This window comes from Oryctolagus cuniculus, chromosome 15, assembly GCF_964237555.1.
Source record: "Oryctolagus cuniculus chromosome 15, mOryCun1.1, whole genome shotgun sequence".
NCBI classification, from domain to species: Eukaryota; Metazoa; Chordata; class Mammalia; order Lagomorpha; family Leporidae; genus Oryctolagus; species Oryctolagus cuniculus.
The window spans coordinates 36,136,618-36,161,742 of record NC_091446.1 but is presented as its reverse complement, the minus strand read 5'-3'; the positions used below and the strand labels follow the sequence as shown (position 1 = coordinate 36,161,742).

Below are 25,125 nucleotides of genomic sequence, written 5' to 3'. Positions count from 1 at the left end.
TTTACTTGAAATGAGTCTTCATTACTTTGGGGATATCTAGTTTATTAAACCACATCCTGAGGGAAAAAAAGAAATACGCTTTTTTTTTTTGGTCAGATTTCTCTTCCAAGGGATGCACTAGGCCTTGTCTTTTGAAAGGCAACATTGGCAGCTAAATATTATATCTTCCCTTGAAACTGTATATAGGCAATATGTGGTTATTCATGTGGTCAGAATATGCAGGATTGTTTGTTTTTGGTTAAAGTATATTTAAAATTAAAAAAACTCCTAAAATATTTAAGACATTCTGAGATTTAAGGTTTTATTTGCTTGTCTACTTAATATATCCTTTAGCCCTGTTCTGCATTGCTAATATTTAAATGTTACTAGAGGTCTCGAATGACTAGTATAGTCTTCTGAAGTCAGCATTTGCTGATTTCTTTTGCATTGATTCCATTCATATGATGTTATTGGTTTGTTATTGTTTAACTTTACAAGTTAGGCAGCCTTTACAAAAGAGCATACAAATTTGCAGAGCCTCTGATTTCAAGATGACATTTTTCATTGTAGCTTAGGAACTAATGCTGTTTCTACCTATAGCAGTCAATTCTATTGAATGTGTACTGTTAGAAGGTACGATTCTAAAACATATAATCAGGAAACTTGTACTTCATAATGTCATATGGTTTATCTTGATTTTTCAGTTCCTATTTTTGTTTAGATAGGATAAAATTAACTTATACTCAAAAAGCATGTTCAAACAGTAGAGACTGGAATAAACGAGGCAAGAAAGATGTGAGGTAGCATTGGAAAATCAATCATTTTAATTTGCCATAAACAATTAATATAGTGTTACCTCTGGAAAGAAAGTGTTTTTTTTGTAATGAATTCATATTATTTTGCTGTTGACATTGTCTAAAAGTTAAATTCTCAAATGTAGTAAAACTTCATTAAAACGTCACTATTTCACCGCATGTAAAAACTAAAATAAAGATATTTCAAGCCAGATTTCAGGGAAAGTAGCTGCTTCAGAGAAAGCCTTGTCCTTTAAAGATATTGTTTGCATACTAAGAGTGTAATTGCAATAAAAGTGCATTACATGGAAATTTTAATTACTGAAGTGACATTTATTAAGCCTACTTATATGCTATGTCCTGCTTCTTAATATTTTGTTAGGCTACATAAATTTCTAATGCCTGGGAAGTTAGAAAATTGGCTCTTCCTTTCAAGCATTCTACTGTTTGTATTGATTGTTCCTCAGTCCAAATTAATGAAGTTTTACTGTGCACATTTCTTTTTGTGTGCTAGATTTATTTTCTAAAAAACTTTAGAGAGGAAAGTTGACCTTAAAAAAATTACATTGCCAAAATGTTTCACCTGTTGAACATTTAAGTAAATAGTATTTCATGGTTTTATTAAATTTAAGGTAAATGACTTTTGTACCATATAATGTATTTGGAAAATCACTTTGTAATAAAAACATAAGTGATAACCTAATAAAGACTTGATGGAGTATATAAAATTCACAGCAATCAGGATCTATAGTATTTTCTCATTTTTCATCTTCATATAATGATATTACAGAACCAGAAAGTGAAACTTTGGATTCTCCTGGTCTAGACCTTACTGATGTTGTATTTTGATTACTACATGAATCCCAAGGCTTTTAATTTTAGATATTCCTAAGAAAATTTGAAAGGGAAATATTTACTTGAAATTTTTTTATAGATTTATAAAAGGCTCTGACACCTGTGTTTGGACTTCATTTTCAACTGAGACGATATATAGGAGATCATTTTAATGACAGGGTTTATTCTAATTTTAAATTATACCATGTGACTTTAATTGTATTTCAGTAAGGTGCTACCTCACTTATCATGTTCTGATTTAATTTTTACACTCATGTATGTGAGCCCATGAAAATAAACAGGTCTCATTAAATTTTTAATCAGATTGTATGTTTTATGATTTTCTAAAAGTGTCATTGAACTCCATCATTTCCTTCTCAAGATCCTCTAATGACTTTCCTCATAATAAAAACCCGAAGTCTTTATCCTGGTTTACAAGATCCAACTTGATCTGGTCACTGCCCATCTGTGCACTTTCAACTCCCATGTACCCTCATTTATTCCACTCTAAGTACAATGGAGTTTATTTACTATTGAATTGCTAGTACTCCAAATATTGCCTGGTGCTACCTATGATACATATGGGTGATTGGATTCTTTTTATTTTGCTCCATTTCTCACAGAACTTACCTTTCATTTACAATTTTTATACAAGATTATGCTATTGGCCAGAAACTCAAATTATTTCTGGTTCATTCTGATATTTCAATACTTACAAATGTTGAACTGGTGAAAGTCAGAAATAGGAATATCAGGGCCGGCGCCGCAGCTCACTTGGCTAATCCTCTGCCTGCGGTGCCAGCACCCCAGGTTCTAGTCCTGGCTGGGGCACCGGGTACTACTCCCAGTTGCTCCTCTTCCAGTCCAGCTCTCTGCTGTGGCCCAGGAGGGCAGAGGAGGATGGCCCAAGTGCTTGGGTCCCTGCACATGCATGGGAGACCGGGAGGAAGTGCCTGGCTCCTGGCTTCGGATCAGCACAGCGCTGGCCATAGCGGCCATTAGGGGAGTGAACCAGTGAAAGGAAGACCTTTTTCACTGTCTCTCTCTCACTGTCTATAACTCTCTCCCTGTCTCTCTCTAACTCTGCCTGGCAAAAAAAGAAAAAAAAAAAAGGAATATCAGGAGAGAGTGGGTCAGAGAAGATAAGGGACAAGGGTATTTTCACAGAGTGGTGATTAACAGTGTTATGCCACAGTGAGATTGAGCTAACTAAGCTAAGAGATGTCTATTATGTTTAGCAACAGGGAGGTCACTGATTACCTTAACAAGCTACTGTTTGTGTCGAGTGGCAGCCAGACAGATGGTAAAGGCAGCAGTGGGAGTCAAGTAGTTAAAGATTGCTCATGTAGATAATTTCTTTCTTTTTAATTTTTTAAAAGATAGCAATGTGGTTTTTTTTTTCTATTTTATTTATTTGAAAGAGTTACACAGAGAGGTGGAGCCAGACAGAAAAAGATCTTCCATCTGCTGGTTCATTCCCCAAATGACCGCACCAGCCAGAGCTGAGCTGATCTGAAGCCAGGAGCCAGGAGCTTCTTTCAAGGACTTGGGCCATCTTCTACTGCTTTCCATCCAGGCCATAGCAGAGAGCTGGATCAGAAGAGGAGCAGCCAGGTCTCAAACTGGCACCCATATGGGATGTTAGCACTGCAGGCTGGGGCTTTAACCCTCTGTGCCACAGCGCTGGCCCCCGTTGTAGATAATTTCTAAAGTAAATTATAAAGGGAAGAGAAAGCTGTGAATAGTTAGAAGTGAAAAGGAGGTTCCCCCCCCTTTTTTTCTTTAAGGTGGGGAGAGATTTGAGTGTTGGAATACTAATGTAAAGGATTCAGTAGAGGTTTAAGAAACAGAATGGAATAACATGTAATCTATGATACCTGAGTAGGCTGCAGGGAGTTGGATCCAGAGTATGTGAACAGGCAAAGTGGAATAGGTATTCATATGCTAGTAGGTTTGTAAATAAGATTTTGGAAATCTGAAGAGTTCTGTCTTGTAGCTACTGTTTACTCTGTGAGGTAGGGAGAAGATGGGATCATCTAGCACAAGAAGGAACAGAACAGTTTTATTTGGACTGCTATGATTGGGTGGATAATGTTACCATTAATTTTAAAAGGATTCTAAAAGAGCAAGACATTTGAAGTGGTGGGGAAAAATGACTTGTACTATCTTAGAAGAACATCTCAATGCCTTTGACTTTTTCTGCCACTCCCCCTTGCCAACTCTTCTTCAGTCAGATTGGTCTTGTGATTCTCAAACACGCCCAGGCTTATTTCTGCCTTAGTCTCTCTGCATTGTCTGTAGTTTCTGCTTGGATTACTCTTTCCCTGGTCTGGCTAGCATCTTGACATTTGGTTCTCTACTTTAGTGTCTGTCACTTCTTCAGATACCAGATTATACAATATAAAATAACCACCAGTCATCCTCACAACATCCTACTCTAGTATACTACTTTGCAGAGCATTCCCCTCTACCCTTTCTTATTTGCCGCAACTCACAGAATGTAGTTTCCTACCTACAGGAGTTTTGTCTGATTCATAGTTGTACAGTCATTTTAACAGTTCTAGTACCCTGGGAGCATTTAAATATAGACCTTTCAAAGTGCATGACCAAAACTTTTTTTTTTTTAAAGATTTTATTTACTTATTTGAGAGGTAGAGTTATAGACAGTGAGAGGGAGAGGAAACAGAGAGAAAGGTTTTCCGTCCACTGGTTCACTCCCCAGATGGCCGCAATGGCTGGAGCTGCACTGATCTGAAGCCAGGAGCCAGGAGCTTCTTCCCAGTCTCCCACACGGGCAGGGGCCCAAGGATTTGGGACATCATTTACTGCTTTCCCAGGCCACAGCAGAGAGCTGGATTGGAAGAGGGACAGCTGGAACTCGAACCAGCGCCCATGTGGAATGCCAGTGCCGCAGGTGGAGGATTAACCTACTGTGCCATGATACTGGCCCCCAGACCTTTTTTTTTTTTTTTTTTTACAGGCAGAGTGGACAGTGAGACAGACAGAGAGCGGAAAGGTCTTCCTTTTTTCCGTTGGTTTACCCCTCAATGGCTGCTGCGGCCGGCACACCGCACTGATCCGAAGCCAGGAGCCAGGTGCTTCTCCTGGTCTCCCATTCGGGTGCAGGGCCCAAGGACTTGGGCCATCCTCCACTGCACTCCCGGGCCACAGCAGAGAGCTGGCCTGGAAGAGGGGCAACTGGGACCAGAATCCGGTGTCCCGACCGGGACTAGAACCCGATATGCCAGCGCCGCAGGCAGAGGATTAGCCTAGTGAGCTGTGGCCCAGAACTTTATTTAAAAAAATGATTTATTTACTTATTTGAAAGAGTTATAAAGAGGCAGAGGCAGAGAGAGAGGTCAGTCTTCCATCTGCTGGTTCACTCCCCAGATGGCTGCAACTTGTCGGAGCTGGACTGATACAAAGCCAGGAACCAGGAGCTTCCTCTGGGCCTCCCATGTGGATGCAGGGGCCCAAGCACTTGGGCCATCCTCTACTGCTTTCCCAGGCCATAGCAGAGAGCTGGATCAGAAGTGGAGCAGCCAGGACTGGAACTGGTACCACAGGCAGCAGCTTTACCCACTATGCCACAGTACTGGCCCCATGACCAAAACATCAGGTTTTCCTCCTGTATTATCAAAAAGTAGGCTTCTGGACAAGTCAATTTATCCTCTCTGAACATAGGTTTTCTCGCATGTAATGCAGGAATAAAAATAATCTGCTCTACTAATCTTCAGTTTTTTTGTTTTGCTTGGTTCGGTTTGGTTTGGAAGGCAGAGAAGAGTTCTCCCATCCTCTGGTTCAATCCTTAGATTTCCCTAACAACCAAGGCTGGGGCATGCCAAAGCATGAATTGGATCTGGCCTGTCACGAGGGACCCAAGCACTTGAGCCATCACCTGCTGCCTCCCACAACTGTGCCTTAGCAGGAAGCGGGATCAGGAGGGGCCGGGGCCCCAGGCACGCTGACTTTGAATGTGGGCGTCGAAGGGCTGGCATAACCACTGTGTGGAACGCCGTGCTGTTTTGAAGGTGTGGAAGATGGTTGTGATAGACGTGAATTATAAGCTTTCTGTGGCCTACCCCAAAATGTTGTGCACTATAGCATTAAAGAAATGAAAGAGGTATACCGCTTAGTCTGAGGAACTGGGGGCGGACAGGAGAGGGTGACAAAGTCAATAGCTGAAAAGGATCGCGGTATAGAACAGTGAGGTTGAACGCTGAAGCGAAAACCAGTAACGAAAAGCCCCTTCAGCGCCCACGCTAATGACTGCTCTCTCCGGGTTCTGAATCTTGCACCTGCTGGGCGCTCCGTTTACCACTGCATTCAGCTTTCCCTGATCCTAAACGGCTTTCCAGGACGCTGTCCAATGTAAACACCACGCCCCTCTTTCCCCCTTCCCACCCACAGAGGAGCCCTGCTCCGGCCACGGCGCGCTGCCGCTGGCCTAGGAGCTTGGCAGTGTTTGTTCTCCTACACCTTTCCTAGGATAACTCGCGAGGCTGTCTGCTAGGGGTATTCCATCTCTTCAGCGAGTGCGGGAAGGTGCCTTGCAAACTGTTAAGCGCGCTACTGAACTACTGCGGAGTTCGGAATTTTCACCAACTGCTTGAGGACCGGGCGCTCCGCTCTCGGCCGACTCGTCCAGTACCACAGACGTGGCTAAAACGCCGAACTGAGCAGAACCCCGTCTTCCCAGGACCAGCTCCATAGCAGCGCTCACCTTGGCTACCGCGCCGCGCCGGGTCCTAAGGAAATCACTCACTGCGCCAAATCTCGCGCCGCCCGCCCAGGCCGGAAGGCGGGCGAGCGGCAGGAGATATCGCGAGAGGACAGAATTTTCCCGCGAAGTAGAAGCGCGCGTTTTTCCCTGGCCGGCTTCTTGAGTGGAAGGCTGGCCGAGCGGCCGCTGTGAGGAATTAGCGGGCGGCTTTGCAGGTGCGGAGAGGCGGGGACCTGGTTCCAGTGCTGAGGGTCCAGCCATGCCGGCCGAGCAGCCCGCGAGTAGCGGCGGTGAGTGAGGAGAACCGTCTGCGGGCGGCACGGAGTCTGCGGCGGAGCTTGGGGGAGGTTTCCTTCCCGGTTGGGGAGTGAGGAGGGAGAGGGGAGGACACCTCGGGACCGCACAGATTTGCGTGATGGAAGCGCCTTCACCCGGGCGGGGGGCAGCGTGTGGCCGCGCATCCTGGTCCGTACTGCGGGGCGCAGAGCACTTGCGGACGATGCTGGCGGCCCCGCGGGTCTCCCGCTCCGGCTTCCGATGCCTGTGGGAAGCGAGGACGGTGGTCTGACGTCGGAGCAGAGGAGTGGGCCGGTTTGCGGGACGGCGGTGTGAAAGCCTTCTCCCGGCAGGGCCCCCGGCTCCCGAAATGGTGGGACGGCAGGAGAGCGCCGTGATTACCCCAGCCATGCTGGAGGAGGAGGAGCAGCTGGAGGCCGCCGGACTGGAGAGGGAGCGGAAGATGCTCGAAAAGGTAATTTGCGAATTAAGTTCATTGTTCTGAAGGCCGCCGGGAACCTGCGGCTCCCCGGGACGGGTGGTTTGTGCCCTCGCAAGTGTTGGGGTGGGGTCTCGGCCTCCTGAGAGCTGCTCTGTGACTGCGTGTGTGTGTGTGTGGGGGGGTGGGTGGGGTGTGGGTGTGTACGGACACTGTCTCTGAGTAGCTTGTGCATCCTTGGGTGCTGTGCTGTTGGAAGGTGCAGTCTTGCTACGCTGCAAGGTGGGCTCATCTCTTTGAGGAAAGAGCTTTGCCTTTGCTTATTTAAATTAGTGCCTGAAATGTAAGCCTAAGAGCAAGCGATCTAGAAAACCTCTAGAAGTAAATGTGGGTGTGAGTGAGATGGAGGGCGTTCCGTTGAAGTTGGCATTCAAGAGTGGGCTGGCATCCCGGTCTATGACATTGTTTGTTCCAGTTTTGTGCCATTTTCCCAACTAAGTGATGAAATTGCTTTCTCTTTTTGTTTCTGGTTCCTTGGGGGTTTCTGTTTGCAAATAAGATTCTTCAGCTAAAAATGCGATGCATTGTTTATGGTGGCAGGTTATTGTACTTGTACTTTCTCATACAGAAAATCTGTTTTGTACGCTAGTAGTTAACTAGTTTTTGCTTATTCTGAATGCCTACTCTACTGCTTTACTTGTTGTATAAACATGAAAAAGAGTGATAGGCAGCTCAGTAGTGTGTGTTGACTTTCTTATATTAATTTATTTCATCATACCAATAGTATGATATAGGTGCTTTTGTGGTCCCTGTTTACAAACCAAGACACTGAAATAGTTGGCCACAGAAGTCAAATTTGAACTAGGCTGTCTCCAGAGTTCCTGTCCTTAACCGCTGTGCCCCTCAGGAAATGCATAATTTAGTAGTGAGTTAACACAATTACAAAACATTTGAGTGGGAAAACAGTGCACTCAAAAGCATGTGATGAATCAGTTGGTTCCCTTCTCTCTTCTATCAATAATAAGGATTTTTTGTCAGCCGTTGATAACACGAGCATTTGTGAGTATATTTCAAAATATTCATGAACAAAAACTGATACACATTTCCCATGAACTTTTGAGAGACTGCTTGTATTATAAGTTGGGTATTGTTTTGAATGCTTTATGTGTTTTACTCACTGAATCCAACTAATTATTCTGTAAAGTAGCTACTTTTTATAAAGTTATCAGTTTTTAAACTTGGTAATTTAATGACTAGTGAACCGTTATTGAAGGTTCTGTTTACCTAATTTTACAGTTGAGGAAGCTGAGGTGTATAGAAGTTACCTGCGATGCCACAGTTAGCAAATGGCAGAGCCAAGATTTGAATGTAGTCTCTGTGGTTCCAGAATTCACACTTTTAAACTACCATGCTATACTTTCACTCTAGTAATACTAATGCTGTTGCTAATTATCTGTCATTGACCAGAAGTTGTAGGAGGAACATAATCTTCATCTTAAGAAGTGCATTTTCATCTTTATTCTGTTTAACACAGCCATGAAGAGTGTTGTAGGGAAATACCATTTGGAGGATAGCTTGAATGTTAGTTTAGCATTAGTTTAGGGGAAGAAATGTTCTTCATACGTTTAAAACAGATCTGTCAAAGTACATAGTTATGTATGTATTTGCTGCTGATGAAAATTAGTCAAAATGACTCTTGCTTTCAGTGGCATTTAAAAGCTTTTAATCATTATGTAGTGAGTCTTGAATTTACTGAAATTGTTACCAAGGGATAGGCCTGCTGTCAATAGCTTTTCTTCAGCAGTTATGCATTCTAGAACCAAACAGTAATTTTCAATCCCCATTCATGGTCAATCTTTCCATTAAAGAGTTAACAGATCTTTCTAGCCTTACCAGTACAAATGTATAATTTGCTTTAAAGTCATGTCATGATCTATAGTTATTACATTTTTTTTAATGTACAGATATTGAGGAGTTTGTATTAAATACAGTTTTATACTTGACACTTATAAACAGTTATTGCTGTGATGACTGTGGAGAATTCTAATACTAACTTTTAGAATCTTCCTATTTGAGATTAAAAATGTTTTTGGAGTTTAAAAAACTGTTATACAAAAGTGAAGATTCTTTTATTTGGGGAGAATACAGTATTTATGGGCAGAGATTTAGAAACAGGAGAGAAGGAGCTACCTTAGTTTCTTAATGAGAAGCATTTACTTTGCTTTAGGAATTTTAAAGTTTGTGAAGAGCCTAGAGCTTTACATTCATTTGCTGAAGTTATTTGCTTTGACTTTCAAGTACATTTCCTTTTAAAAGGACTTTTTGTTAGTCTGGAAGATTTAAAGAGTACCATTACCAATGAATTGGGGAAGGGGAAAGGTTGGGGTTGGAGTATTTCTTGGAGAGGTAAAAGGGTTCACATTGGGTATAGGTTGAAATAGTAACAGAAAAGTTGGAAGAGACAATGGGGAATTTGTACCCTATGTTCAATGGCATACTCTTGCAGTCTAGCCACCCAGAAATGCTTCCTGCTGGACATTCCATGCTTTCTTTCCACAGATGGAACTGCAAACTCACTGTAATGTAACAATGAAATTGCTAATTTAAGACAGAGTAATGATAGATAGGAAGATTTTGAAACACGAAAAACTGGGTTGAAAGATTAGCCATTGGTATGGTTTAATGAAATTTTTCATTTATGGCATCTTAAAGTAATTACTTTAAAGTATGTGCTGATTTGTTCTGTACAGATTTAAGATAGTAAGTAGATTTAAATTAGACCTGAAATGTTTTTTGTACCATTTTTTTGTACCAAAATTTAAAAAATTCATTTCTAAAGTTCAAATAATTTTTGTATACTGTTTATAATATTCATCTCTCATTGGCTGCCTATTGCAGTCACAGAAGTAAATTGGTAATAGTAAAAGGAAGGCTGTTCTAGAAGAGTTTGAAAAATTGTTAACTAGGATAATGAGTGATTTGTGCATTTTTTGACTTTCAGTTTTTCTGTAATGCACTTCTTATTCTCTTAGATATCATACTATTGCCATTGCTTTTGTAATACTTATTGTAAAAGAAAGCTAATGTGATATAATATCTAGGTAGGTATAATCAATAATATGCAATGACGTCTTAGAGATCACAAGCTGGAGTAGCAAAATGACCATGGTACAATATGCAAGGTGTTGGGGTGTATTAGAATATAAAAATGAACTCATAGCTCCTGATTTCCAGCCAGTTTAAACTCTTAGCTGCTTTCTTCTAACTTGAAACCACTAACTGTGGTGGAAGGAGCAGTTAGGATTTTTTCCTTGGCTTGTATTTTTTTTTTTCCCTCTCTATTCATATTGGTTGAAAAGTAGATGACTGGTTTTAGTTGAAAAAGCAAAACACTAAATCTGCCACATAGCTGGGTAAAATGGATAAGAATTTCTCTAGACTATATAAAATGAAATGTATGTGTTACCAAATCTATAAAGATCTTTGTAATTCTAAAGTGACTTAAGTATGATTCTTAGTGCTGTTGTTAAGACACTCCCAAGTGGGAGACTAGGTTGGAGCTTCAGGCTTCTCACTTCAGTCAGGGAAGTGAAGTGCTTACTGCAAGAACTATTTTTGAGCTCTTCAGTCATTTATCTGTCCTATAGCATTGATGTCATCTATTTCCTGCAATCTGATTTCTTAAATTTTAACAATTCTTTATATTTTAGAATTTATAGCTTGTACTGTACAGTTTAAATACTAAGTGTATCCGTACCTTTTAATGCTTGTTATTTTCAGATAATATATCAGCTCATCTATAGTGTAAGTCAATGTTCTGTGTTCTATCCAGTAACTTTATATGATGTAGTGTAGATTCGGTGCTTCCCCGTATGTTTGTTGATTGACTGAATTGGATTGATGTTAAAGAATTGACTTTTTTTCTTTAAAGATTTATTTATTTAAAAGGCAGAGTTACAGAGAGAGAGAGAGAGAGAGAGAGAGAGAGAGGGAGAAATAGAGAGATACAGAAACAAGAGAGCTTTCATCTGCTTCACTTCCCTGACTGAAGTGAGAAGCCTGAAGCTCCAACCAAGTCTCCCACTTGGGTGGCAAGGCCCAAGTATTTGGGCCATCTTTTGCTCCTTGTTAGTAGGGGAGCTGGATGGGAAATAGAGCAGTTGGTGTCACAACACCAGCCCATGGAATTGACATTTGAAGATAATATTGGGGCCGGTGCTGTCGCTTATTGGGTAAAGCCACTGCCTGCTTTGCCAGCATCCCATATGTTCACCGGTTCAAGTCTCGGCTGCTCCACTTCTGATCCAGCTCTCTGCTATGGCCTGGGAAAGCAGTAGAGGATGTGGGAAGATACAGAGGAAGCTCCTGGCTCCTGGGTTCGGATTGCCGCAGCTCTGGCTGTTGCGGCCAATTGGGAAGTGAACCAGTGGATGGAAGACCTCTCGCTCTCTCTCTATAACTCTGCCTTTCAAATAAATAAATCTTTTAAAAAAATGATAATGTTGACTAAATATCTGTTTTGTGTCTTAGGCAATATGAATTGTATTGGCAGTTATTTCCAAAATGTTCTATGCAGATAACTTTGAACTACAAAATAGTTTTCAATCCTGGATCTGAACTGATTTAAATGGCCTGGATAGGGGCACCTGTACTCATAGTCTCTGGAGTATAATTGTTGATTTGTCAGGTTTATATATACCTTAATTTTGATAGATGAATTAAACTCTGACTTGACTCACTTAAGCCCACTTTGGTGCTTTTTATGGAATTCAGTTTACATTGACTTGGTAGATTATGATCTGGATTTGCCCTGCAGCTGTTTGTGTAAATAAAGTTTTATTTGAACACAACCATACCTGTTTGTTTACTTACTGTCCTTGACTGCTTCTAAGGCAGAATTGGGTATTTACAATAGAGACCAGTGTTCCATACTGAAATACCTACTATCTGGCTCTTTACAGAAAAAATTTATAGACTACTGAACTATTTAACTTTTTAAATTATTTTCTGCCTTGTGCCCCATGGTGGTGAACTTTTAAAATATTTTAACATTCTTGTCATTGTGAATTGAGGGAGGGTTCTTTCTCAGCCATAGACTCAATTACCCTTTTCTTTTTTAAAAGATTTATTTATTTGAAAGGCGGAGCAAGAGAGGCATCTTCTACCCTCTGTTTCATTCCCAAGTTGTCTAAATGCCTGAGGCTAGGTCTGGCTGAACCAGGGAGCCCAGAACTCTCTGGGTCTCCCTTATGGGTAGCAGAGGTCCAAATATTGGGCCACTGGCTACTACTTTCTCTGGTACATTAGTAAGGAACTAATTTGGAACTCCAGGATGGGATGGTGGCATCACAAGTGGCAGCTTAACCCTGTGCTGCAGTGCTGGCCCCTCTTGTTCATAGTTTCATAGTATAGTTCTAGAATTCTAAAATAAGATGTTTTATTCTTTGACCAAAGAAATTTTTTATTTTATTGCTCTTTGAAATAAAACTGATAACACAGGATTTTATATGTATTTAAAAAAGCGTTTTATTGTTTAAAAATATATCCAACATGCATTAAATATTTTCTAAATTTTGATTTCTAACTTCTTAAAAAGATTTATTTGAAAGGCAGCATGATAGAGAGGGAGAATTATTTTATATCTACTGGTTCGCTCCCCAGATGCCTGCTGTAACTTGTGCTGTACCAGGTGGAAGCCAGGAGCCAGGAATTCCATCCTGGTTTCCCACATGGGATAGGGACAAAGTATTTGAGCCATCATCTGCTGCCTTCTGGGTGAGCATTATCAGGAAGCCAATTGTTAGTAGGAGCAGCAGAGACTTGAACAAGGCACTCTGATAATGTGATGCAGACATCTAAAAGTGGCTTAACCTGTGCTACAACACTCATGATAATTTCTGATTTTCTTTTTAAAGATTTACTTGAAAATCAGTTACAGAGAGAGGGGGAGAGACTGAGACAGAGGTCTTCCATCCACTGGTTCACTCTAGATGGCCCCAGTGGCCAAGGCTGAGCCAGGCTGAAGCCAGGAACTTCATCTGGGTCTCTGCGTGGATGGCAGGGCCCAAACACTTGGACCATCTTCTGCTACTTTTTTTTCCCAGGAGTTGGATTGGAAGTGGAGCAGCCAGGACATGAACCAGTGCCCATATGGGATGCTGGTGTTGGCAGGCAGCAGCTTTACCCATGACACCACAACGCTGGCCCCTCTAATTTTTTTTAAATGGATCTTTGACTCAGTAAATGTGAGAAACTATATGTCCACTATCTGAAATTTGAGGGGCAGAGAGAAAGAGTTCCTGTCTGTTGATTTACTCTTTTTAAAGATCCATAATGGCCAGGACTGGAGCCAGAGTTGGCTTCCCTACCTCCCTGGATCTACATGAGCAGGTAGCTGAAGTCAGGGGCTGGAGCCGAGTATGGATTCGAGGCAGTCTGATAGGAGACAGGACATCTTAACTGCTAGGCCAAATGCTTACCCATGGTCCAGTTTTTGCTTTAGAAAAGAGATTATCTGTAGTAAATAAATTTAATGTTGTAAGGATTTTCATTAATTACAGGAAATATCTTAGACCCAAGGGTTGTATGGTAGCTAGTTTCATGGAACCTTATGTAAAAACTCAATGTCATAAAACATTAGTAATTTTGGAAATTTTTTCTTTGGGTAGGCTCGCATGTCTTGGGACAGAGAGTCCATGGAAATTCGGTACCGTAGACTTCAACATTTGCTGGAGAAAAGCAATATCTACTCCAAATTTTTATTGACTAAAATGGAGCAACAACAATTAGAGGTAGGTATATGTGATTTGACTATAAGTTAGTATTCCAACCACTTGAACTATCATCCTTGTCTCCTAGGGTGCTCACTAACAGGAAGGTGGAATTGAGAGTGGAACCAGAACTCAAACCTAGGCAACTACAGTACAGAATATGGGCATTCCAACTTGGTGTCTTAACCAGGAGTCCAAATTCCTGCAAGTGATGAATTTGACCTTTGACTGTATAGACTCTGTATAGCTACCAGTACAGCTGAGGGAATGTAATTTATAATCATTACCAAAAGTTCTCTTGTATCAGCTTGCCTTATCATCATGTTCAAGTCTTGGTTTAAATGTTTTCTCATTGAGGCCTGCCCTGACAGCCTCAAAGTTGCTAACACTCCTGAACAGTCTTGTTCTTTTTTTCCCATTGCATTTTCATATGACATATTATTTTAATGAGCTCAGTGTAATTCACTGTTTAAACAGTTCTTAGAAATGGTTTAAATTCTTTGGTGTCTTGCATTTAAAATTTGTTAGGATACATTAAGAACAGCTTTTAGTCTAGAAATAACTTGTCCCACTTCTAAATATTGGAAGTGCCCCATGTATTAACCCTTTCCTATTGTGGCAGAGGAAATGTGAACTTTTCCTTATTTTTGACCCCTTCCTTATAAGCATAGGAAATTGTTCCTCATGTTTCGTTCTGGTGACTCTTTTCCTAGTCTTGGTTTCCTTATGTTCATTTACTTGCTAATATTCAACCTGAAGAATTTTGAGAGACTAGCTTTTTCTGTACAGCTATTTCTTCTTTGGTGCTTGGCCTTGGGAATGTTAGCAGCTCTGTTTTGAATTCTGTCTGTTTAATTCAAAGAGGCAGTGGACTCTGTTTCAGTTCTACCTTCCTTATTTATGCTTGGAAATGGCCTTCAGGCATTAAGCTGGGAAATAAGAAAATTCACCTCGTTAGTTCTCCTTTTATCAGTGTTCACTGTTCTTTGTTGTTATGTTTTCTGAAAACCATTGTTTGATATATTTTATCTGGGTTTTAATTGTTTATGACAGGAGAGTAAATCTGTTTCCTACTAACTCTCTAAAGGTTTGAAGTGTGAGTTCTTTGTTTTTAAATAATTATGTAGTTTTCTTACTATGAACATAAATTATTTGAGATTCATGTTTTATTTGTTGTCTTCGCTTGTGACACTGAAAAATTATTTTACAGGAACAGAAGAAGAAAGAGAAATTGGAGAGAAAAAAGGGATCTTTAAAAGTTACAAAGGTAACTCAGCAAGCCAAGTGTTTTTTTGTTGTTTTCTTAATTTAATGGAGAGGTGGGGAGAGTGAGACAAATGGGGAGCTCTCATCTTCTGATTCTCCTGATTCACTCTGCAAATACCTGCAATAAATACTCCCATACAAGGAAGTGAAGCTGGGATCTGAGAACTTACTCTAGGTTTCCTGCATGTGTGGCAGGGAACTGTTGACTTGAGCCATCTTCTGTTGCCTTCTAGGGTGCAGATTAGCAGAAAACTTGAATCAGGAGTTGAACTAGGACTCAAATCCAGGTACTCCAATATGGGATACAGATATCTGTAGTGTCTTAACCACTAAACCAAATACCACCCTCAGAATTTTTTAATAAATTACCTGAAATACTAGAGAAATTATTTTTGTATCCTTTTGACTTCTTACTCATTTACTTAATTTAAAATTTTTAAATTTGATAACATATCTTTTTTACAAGCTTATAGAAATGTGTAAAGTCTTTTTCAGTACTTAATGAACAGAATGAGAGCCAAGTATGATCCTTTGAGATTTTTCATTCTGTGAATTGTTTCCCATAATGATGAAATCTGTATAAGTGACCAGCTCTTTTGGAATGCTTAATGTACAGTTGCACTAGTGAAAAAGAGAAATAATAAAGAGTGTAATTATTGAATACTTAGTTTGTGTCAGATATTCTATATAAATATCTTAATTCTCAAAATTCTATTAGGTAGAGCCGGCGCCGTGGCTCAATAGGCTAATCCTCCACCTTGCGGCGCCGGCACACCGGGTTCTAGTCCCGGTTGGGGCGCCGGATTCTGTCCCGGTTGCCCCTCTTCCAGGCCAGCTCTCTGCTATGGCCAGGGAGTGCAGTGGAGGATGGCCCAGGTGCTTGGGCCCTGCACCCCATGGGAGACCAGGAAAAGCACCTGGCTCCTGGCTCCTGCCAGGATCAGCGCGGTGCGCCGGCTGCAGCGGCGGCCATTGGAGGGTTCTCTGTCTCTCTCTCTCACTGTCCACTCTGCCTGTCAAAAAAAAAAAAAAAAAAAAAAAAAAAAAAAAAAAATTCTATTAGGTAGAGATACTTTTAATGTTTTTTAAGAGTGTTTCTAGAAGAGAAAAATGGAATTAAAAGATCTTCGTTTTGTTGCAAAATATTTTGAAATAGTCCTTTTTTTCATAATATGCATTTTTCTCATGAACTTTTAGAGGGCCCCTCATAGAGCTGGATTTCAAAAATTTTTATACCAAAAGAAACTTACCTTTTAATTCTATTTTCTACAAACATTTTAAAGTACCCTTGGATATTTTACATATAAAGAAATATACAAGAAGATAGAATAACAGTTTTCTAAGATTTATTTTTATTTATTTGAAAGGCAGAGTTACAGAAAGAGAGATCTTCATCCCCTGGTTTACTCCCCAAATGACCACAATAGCTGGGGCTGGGGTTGGGCCAGGCTGAAGCCAAGAACCTGAAGCTATTTTCAGGTCTCCCATGTGGGTGCAGGTGCCCAAGCACTTGGGTCAGCTTCCACTGCCTTCTCAAGGACATTAGCAGTGAGCTGGATTGGTAGTGGAGCAGCTGGAACTTGAAGCAACACCCATATGGGATGCTGTCATCACAAACAGAGGCTTAACCTGCTATGCCACAATGCTGGCCCCAAAGTAATAGTTGTTATTATTTACAAATTCTGTATTTATGAATATACCTACTACCTAAAATATAACCCCCAAATATTCTTGGCATTTTTTAAAAAAAGGAATTTTGATTTGTCAAAGTTTTATTTATGTGAGAGGCACAGAGTGACAAATAGCATGCACACTCTGATCTGCCTGTTTACTACCCAGATGCCCAAAACAGCCTGTGCTGGATCCGGCTGAACTGAGTTCAGGTCTTCCATATGAGTGGCAAGGGCCCAACTAACTACTTGATCTACTACAAGCTGCCTACTTGTGTACCCATTACGTAGAAGCTGAAATCATAGTGGAGCCAAAATTGAACCCAGGGACTCCAGTATGGTATACAGGTGTATCAGTTGGTACTTAACCACTAGAACAAATGTCCATCCCTCCTGGTACTAGTTTGGATATTTACTGATACACTTGTATGCAAAGCAGCAAAAATTTTGTCTCCTGAACCAATATATTCCCAGCTAAAGTGAAGTATGTTTGTAGTCTCATGATATAATTAGATATATCCTTCTCATTTTTGTTAGTGTTTTGCTCGTTAACATGGACCCCAGCCAATATGCTGAAGTGCTATCTACTCTAAGTAGAAAAATACTGTGTGATATGCCTAATGGGGAAAATACATTGGCCGGCGTCGTGGCTCAATAGGCTAATCCTCTGCCTTGCGGTGCCGGCACACCGGCTTCTAGTCCCGGTCGGGGCGCCGGATTCTGTCCCGGTTGCCCCTCTTCCAGTCCAGCTCTCTGCTATGGCCCGGGAAGGCAGTGGAGGATGGTCCAAGTGCTTGGGTCCTGCACCCCATGGGAGACCAGGAGAAGCACCTGGCTCCTGGCTTTGGATCAGCGTGATACGCCGGCCGCAGCGCGCTAGTGGCAGCGGCCATTGGAGGGTGAACCAACGGCAAAAGGAAGACCTTTCTCTCTGTCTCTCTCTCACTGTCCACTCTGCCTGTCAAAAAAAAAAAAAAATATATATATATGTGTTAGATGTTTGAATTTGGCATGAGTCATAATGCTGTTGGCTGTGTTCAGTATTAGTCAACACATACATTAACTAAGGTGTCCTTAATCAAAATGTTACAACCAGAGTCTTGCAGAAGACTGAATTTTTATTTTCTTTAGAGGCTATGATTTCTTTTTTTTTTTTTTTTTTTTTTTAAGATTTTTATTTATTTATTTATTTGAGAGGTACAGTTACAGAGAGAGGGAGAGACAAAGTCTTCCATCTGCTGGTTCACTCCCCAGATGGCCACAATTGCTGGAGCTGAGCCTATCTGAAGCCAGGAGCCAAGAGCTTCTGGGTCTTCCATGCAGGTGCAGGGGCCCAAGGACTTGGGCCATCTTCCACTGCTTCCCCAGAACGTAGCAGCTAGCTGGATCAAGAAGTCTCCTGTCCACTGGTTCACTCCCCAATTGGCCACATCGGCTGGAGCTGCGCCAATCCGAAGCAGCAGCCAGGAGCTTCCTCTGGTTCTTCTCATGTGGCTGCAGGGTCCCAAGTACTTGGGTCGTCTTCTGCTGCTTTCCCAGACCATAGCATAGAGCTGGATTGGAAGTGGAGCTGTTTGAATTTGAACCGGCACCCGTATGGGATGCTGGCACTGTAGGCAGTGGCTTTACCCGCTATGCCACAGTGCCAACCCTGATGATTCTGTTTTATAGGGAATATATTGAACATAACTACTGCAAATAATGAGAACTAAGTATAACTAGCAGATGGTCACAGAATCCAATAAATGATAATGCAGAGATTTGAATAAAACTTGTTTGAGAGCTCACACTTCTGGGTGTTAAACTGCCTTTATTAAAATCAACTATTAAAACAAAGGAAGAGGGACTGGTGCTTTGGGGTAGTAAGTTAAGCCTCTGTCCACAACATCGGCATTCCATTTGGGTTCGTGTTCGGCTGCTTTTCTGAGCTAGTTCTCTGCTAATAGTCTGGGAAGACTGTGGAGGATGGCTCAAGTGCTTGGCCCCTGCACCCATGTAGGAGACCTGGAAGAAGCTCCTGGCTCCAGGCTTCAGATTGGCCCAGCTTGGCCGTTGCAGCCATTTGGGAAGTGAACGAGCAGATGGAAGACCTCTGTCTGCCTCTCAAATAAATAAAAAAAAAAAATCAACTATTTAACTACCTTTATTAGGAAATATCAAAATGTAATAAAACAAGTAGGATATCTTTAAGTCTTAAGTCCAGTTAATTTGTTTCTTTCTTTTTTTTTTTTTTTTTTTTAAGATTTGATTTATTTATTTGAAAGACTGAGTTACAGAGAGAGGTTGAGCCAGAGAGAGAGGTCTTCTATCCGCTGGTTCACTCCCTAGATGGCTGCAACGGCCAGAGCTGCGCCAATCTGAAGCCAGGAGTCAGGAGCTTCTTTTGGGTCTCCCATGTGGGTGCAGGGGCCCAAGGACTTGGGACATCTTCCACTGCTTTCCCAGACCATAGCAGAGAACTGGATTGGAAGAGGAGCAGCCGGGACTAGAACCGGTGCCCATATGGCCAGGGCTTTAACCTGCTGCGCCACAGCGCCAGCCCCAAGTCTAGTTAATTTGATTATTAGGTTTGACTAATGGTGATGTTAAAGTACTTGATGAAGAATTTTGTAAGAAAATAAAGTTAATAATAATTGACTCATTTACTACTTCTAGAGTCTTACGGGGCTTTTGGTATGCATACATGATAGTTTTACTTGTCCCACATGTTCTTATACCATTTTTTCCCCCTATTTCTCCTCCTCTTGCCTTGTTCTAAAGATGCTAGCCATTAAATTTTGGCTACTCTTCTGTTTTAATCGTCACTTAAAGACAGTTTTAAATTTATAATTTTTGTTAGAACGTGTCAATACTCTTGATGTAATACTCTTCTCCAACTCATTTTGAAACTGTTTACCCTCTCATTAATATTTTTCATTCAGTCAGTATTTTCTTCTCTTTCAACTGTATTTAACTTAATAGATATAACTGAAAATGAGTTCTTTGAGCACCATACAGTACCAATGAAATGTTGGCTGCATTAATGTAATTACAGAAGATGTATGTCGTATTTCAAAATAATATTGTTTTCCGTGTTTAATTTTGAAATTTCTCTACCTAAATGAAAAAAATACCTGAGGAAAGTGTAGCTCTTTTGCAAAAGCAAAGGGATGTGATCATGGACAAGTTATTGTAGGGAAGTACAGGAAAAGATTACATATGGGTAAGTATAAAAGTGAAGGACTGATTGGATGTAATTGAACTGCAAGGAACACTTATGTTGCAAGTTAATCATTGTCCTTTAATATATACTACCATGAAGGTCCATAGTAAACATAGTTTTCAATCCTTGTTTTGTAGGGTAAAAACTCAGTTGATGGAAATGAAGAGAATGCAGGTAAATTTCCCTATTCTAGTTTTGAAGAATATGTATTTATATTTCTGTTTTAATTGATATTAAAAATAAAATGTCTTTTTTATAGGTATGAGAAAGAAAAGAGGAAGGGAAGATGAATCATATAATATTTCAGAGATAATGTCCAAAGAGGTAAAATGGGGGAGAGCACATAACATTTGATGTTGAGTCTAGTTTTGATTCTGAACTACCTGAAATATGTAAAGATTGCTTTTACTTGGCTTTTTACTCTGTTTTAAATATTTTGCTTTCAAGTGTTTATGTGAAGAATTTGGTTAATATTGAGAGTATTTTTAAAAAAATCTACCCGGAATATAAAACATAGATCTATAGGTAAGAGTTGTTTCATTTTTGAAAGGATCATTAAATAACCTTTTTAATTAATATTGTCATCATAATAAATATGTTTTTCCACTTATGTCATTTGCAAAAGTTTGAAGCAATCAATATTCAATAGACTTATCTGAAACTAATATGAAAAAAGGATTTTATTTTCAGGATATACTGGTTTTCTTATTCAGATTACAGAAGTAACAGTAATAACTTTTCCAAACATGTAAACACCTAGTGGACTTCTGTAGCATTGTATCAGGAACTCTCAGTAGCAAAAAAAGGGCAGTGCCTTTTAGTTGTGGGAACAGCGTATGTGAAAGCATAGAGCTTAGAGTTAACATTTTGAGTGGGTGGGAGGTGGAGGGGATGTTACTTGATCATAGCAGAGAAGTACTTTAGGGAAGAAGATTGTTGTCATTCCTAATTAGAAAAATGGCCCATTTTTTATATATATACACACACACACACACACACACACACATATATATATTATTATTTGACAGATAGAGTTAGACAATGGAGAGACAGAGATAAAGGTCTTCCTTCCGTTGGTTCACCCCACAAATGGCCACTACGGTCGGCGCTACACCGATCTGAAGCCAGGAGCCAGGTGCTTTCTCCTGGTCTCACATGTGGGTGCAGGGGCCCAAGCACCTGGGCCATCCTCCACTGCCTTCCCGGGCCACAGCAGAGAGCTGGACTGGAAGAGGAGCAACCAGGGCTAGAACCTGGTGCTCATATGGGATGCCGGCGCCGCAGGTGGAGGATTAGCCAAGTGAGCTACGGTGCCGGCCTCGGCCCATTTTTATATATATATATATATATATATATTTTAAAGGTTTTATTTTATTTTATTTGAGAGTTAGAGTTACAGACAGTGAGGAGAGGCAGAGAGAGAGATCTTCCATCTGCTGGTTCACTCCCCAATTGCCCACAACGGCGAGAGCTATGCTGATCCAAAGCCAGGAGCCAGGAACTTCTTCCTCGTCTCCCACGTGGGTGCAGGGGCCCAAGGACTTGGGACATCTTCCACTGCTCTCCTAGGGCCATAGCAGAGAGCTGGATTGGAAGAGGAGCAGCGGAGACTAGAACCGGTGCCCATATGGGATGCAGGCGCTTAAGGCCAGGGCTTTAACCCACTGCGCCACAGTGCCGGCCCCTCGGCCCATTATATTTTTATCTGAACTTCAAGATCTATATATTTTCATAAAGTATAAAATATTATAATACTTTTCTTTACTCTGGAGATATACTCTGATACTACTTTTTCATTTAAAAGTAATGGTCAAGAGCCAGTAAAATTGATTGTGATTATGGTATCCACTCAACTTGTAGTGTGAAAAACACTGTTAGTCTACTTATTAAATTTAAATGGACGAGCTCCATTAGCCCAGAACCAGTCAGAAACTCTGAAGTAATTAGGCAACTAAATTGGATGCTATTGAGAGGATATGAAGGGATGAACAAGCTCCTTTTTTTTATTTTTTAAGATTTCTTTGTATACATATTATTTGACAGAAAGAGAGTAAGAGACAGAGAGGTCTTATATCTGCTTGTTCACTCCCCAAATGCGAGAGCTATCATCTGCTGCCTCTCAGGAGCATTAGCAGAAAGTTTGGTGGTTAGCACAGAGTAGTCAGGATTTGAATCAGATACTCAGGGAATGTGGGCATCCCATGTGGAAACTTACCCTGCTGTGCCACAATTCTTTACCCAAAGAACTTTGAACTCAGCTATGATATGTATAAAAATTTGCATCTAGGAAGAGACTTGAGGGTTGATAGTTTAATCATTTAAAGATGGAGGGATTGGTGCTGGTGCTGTGGCATAGTAGGCTAAGCCTCTGCCTGCAGCTCTGGCATCCCATATGGTCACTGGTTCATGTACCAGCTGCTCCTTTTCTGATCCAGCTCTCTTCTCTGGCCTGGAAAGGCAGTGAAAGATGGCCCCAGTGCTTGGGCTCCTGCACCTGCCTCTTAAATAAATAAATAAATCTTGTACAGGAAAATTGTAAGGTAGAAGAGGAGTGTTCTAGGAAGAGATAATAGTATTGGTTACATAATCAAGAGTTAAGAGAGACTGACAAGTTCTCAAAACTTAGAAGAATTTGCACTTGGCTTCAGTTAGTAGGCTAAGTGGAAGAGTGGTAAAAGGTGAAACTAGAAGTTAAGTATAGTCAAGAGGTTGAGGCTATCATATGAAGAGCAGAGTGCTATTGAAAGATTCTATGCAGATTTGCATTTTGTAAATCAGCTGGTTATTGGTTAAAATCTGCAGTAAAACTGGTAGTTATTTGTACATTTTGTTACTTCCTTTTCTCCTTATCTAACCAAATCTTTTCTTTGAAGTTTAACACAAACCTTACTTGCTTACTAAAGAATCTTAAGATTCTTATGAGTAAGCTATATGGATTACCTAATTTGATATTGTATTGTGGTGAACCTTGCTTCTCCAGAATCATCCTTCTGTATTTTGAACCATTCCCTCTTTACTAGATCTTTCTTTATCTTTGAATTAATAAATACATCATGCTTTTTAATCTGAAGTTCTAGATAATTGCCGTTTTCTTTTCTTTATACCCAGGCTTACTAAAAGAATAGTCTATACGTATTTCATTATTCACAGTGTAGTTTGAGAAATTCACATCTGCCTTTCTGAATTTGCATCTGAAATCCTTTTAGCTTTATAGTTTGAATGTTTCCATAATACTTTAACATTAAAAAAAAAGATTTATTTTTATTTGAAAGGCAGAGTTAGAGAGACGGAGAGATAAAGAGAGCTCTTCCATCTGCTGGTTCACTTCCTAGATGGCCACAAAGGGAGTCAGGAGTCAGGAGCTTCTTCCTGGTCTCCCATGAGGCTGCAGGTGCCAAGTACTTGGGCCCATACTCCACTGCTCTCTCAGGCACACTAGCAGGGAGTTGAATCAGAAGTGGGGCAGCCAGGACTCGAACTGGAGCCCATTTGGGATGCCAGTATCTCAGGTGGCAGCTTTACTCACTGCATCACAATGCTGGCCCCTCCATAATGCTTTCAATCTACATATGACTTATACAACATGTGTATGTGTGTGTGTCAGCCACTTATGTTTTCTGTCAGTTTTCTATGAATTTTTTATATATATTTTTTTACATTCCACAAGGGTTTTATACATTTTTTTCATTAGCATAATAATTGCATATGTATGGGATACTCATGATAGTTCAAGGTAATTTTTACTAATTATGATTAGCATTACTCTCTCTCTCTCTCTATTTATATATATATGTATATATATATACATATATAGATTTGCTTTTAAAGATTTATTTATTTATTTGAAATTCAAAGTTACAGAAAGAGAGGGAGAGACAGAGAGATCTTCCATATGCTAGTTTACTTTCCAGATGGCTGCAACAGATAGGACTAAGCCAGGCCGAAGCTGGGAGGCTCATCCAGGTCTCACGTGGGTGACTGGGGCCCAAATACTTGGACCATCTTCTGATGCTTTTTTAGGTCATTAGCTGTGAACTGGATTGGAAGTGGAGCGGTTGGGACACAGACACCTCATATGGGATGTGGGTGTTGCAGGAGGTAGCCTTACCTGCTACACCACAATGCTGGCTCCTCCTTATCATTTTTGTTTAGATGCTTTGAGCTGCTATCTTTAAGTTTTTCATTAAAATATATAACAGATGATTATGAACTACAGTTATCCCACTGTGCTACAGAGCACTAGCACATATTCCTTCTGCGCCTTAAATTTCATATATTCTTAAAGTATCTTGATTATTTCATCCCCTGTGTTTTCTGTGTACCACTATTCTCTGCTTGACATGAACCCCACCTCTGTCTTTAAAGATTAAGCTCCATGGCAACTTTTCAGATAATCTGATGTTAACAATACATGGCTAAGTCATCAAATGACATTCAGGTCTTATTTATACCTTTAGCATCTAGTAGGTACCACAAAATCATAGCACTTTATTCTGTGTTTCCTAGTTATATGTCTTAGCCTCTTACCCAGGGTTTAAAACTCAGGTGTTTATCTACAGAGGTTTAATGTATACTGAAGCAGGGTCAGGAAACCTGTATGTAAATAGCCTGATACTAAACATTTTCAGCTTTTGAGTACTTTCACAAAGCTGCCACGGACAAATGGCAAACGTGCCTGACTTTGCTCATTTTAACTTTATTTACAAAAACAAGCTGCCAGCTGGAGTTTGTCTACAGGATGTTGCTTGCTGACTAGAGGATTGTTATTATGTGTGAATTACTGTTCACAGTTTCATATTTTAAACAAAGAATAGCTAGAAAATCCAGGTGTTTAAGCAAACATTCCAAGATTTAATGTAGCTAGTTTATTTAGAATTTTATCAGACTATCAGCCAGAAATGTCTGCATGTTTAATTCTTCCTAAGGACCACCAGTTTGATATGTGTATTTTAATTACCTTGAACACCTTTATCCCTACTTCCAAAAATAAAATTAGCATAGAATAAATGTTTATTGAGTAAATAAATAAATGAACCTCATACATTATTGTTTTTGTTTTCTCAATCTTGTAGGAAATTTTGTCTGTGGCTAAAAAAAGTAAAAAGGAGAATGAGGTAAGAGATTTATAGTAGAAAATTAAATTTAGGAATCATTTGCTTATTGATCACTAGT

At 40.3% G+C, this 25,125-nt stretch overlaps 1 protein-coding gene across 2 annotated transcripts in view; it reads left to right on the top strand.

The window, feature by feature from the left end:
• Positions 1 to 4,568: 4,568 nt before the first annotated feature.
• Positions 4,569 to 25,125, top strand: part of HELLS (helicase, lymphoid specific) — a 44,568-nt gene continuing 24,011 nt past the window's right edge. Inside the window, exons 1-7 of one of the 2 annotated variants that reach the window (XM_002718520.5) lie at positions 4,569 to 6,620; positions 6,960 to 7,081; positions 13,714 to 13,836; positions 15,026 to 15,082; positions 20,091 to 20,127; positions 20,213 to 20,277; positions 25,026 to 25,067. In XM_002718520.5, coding sequence (XP_002718566.2) covers positions 6,590 to 6,620; positions 6,960 to 7,081; positions 13,714 to 13,836; positions 15,026 to 15,082; positions 20,091 to 20,127; positions 20,213 to 20,277; positions 25,026 to 25,067 — 477 coding nt within the window. In that variant the 5' untranslated portion in view covers positions 4,569 to 6,589. Of the gene's footprint in view, positions 6,621 to 6,959; positions 7,082 to 7,947; positions 8,105 to 13,713; positions 13,837 to 15,025; positions 15,083 to 20,090; positions 20,128 to 20,212; positions 20,278 to 25,025; positions 25,068 to 25,125 lie in introns of those variants that run through there. The other variant, XM_051823423.2, reaches the window with a different exon arrangement.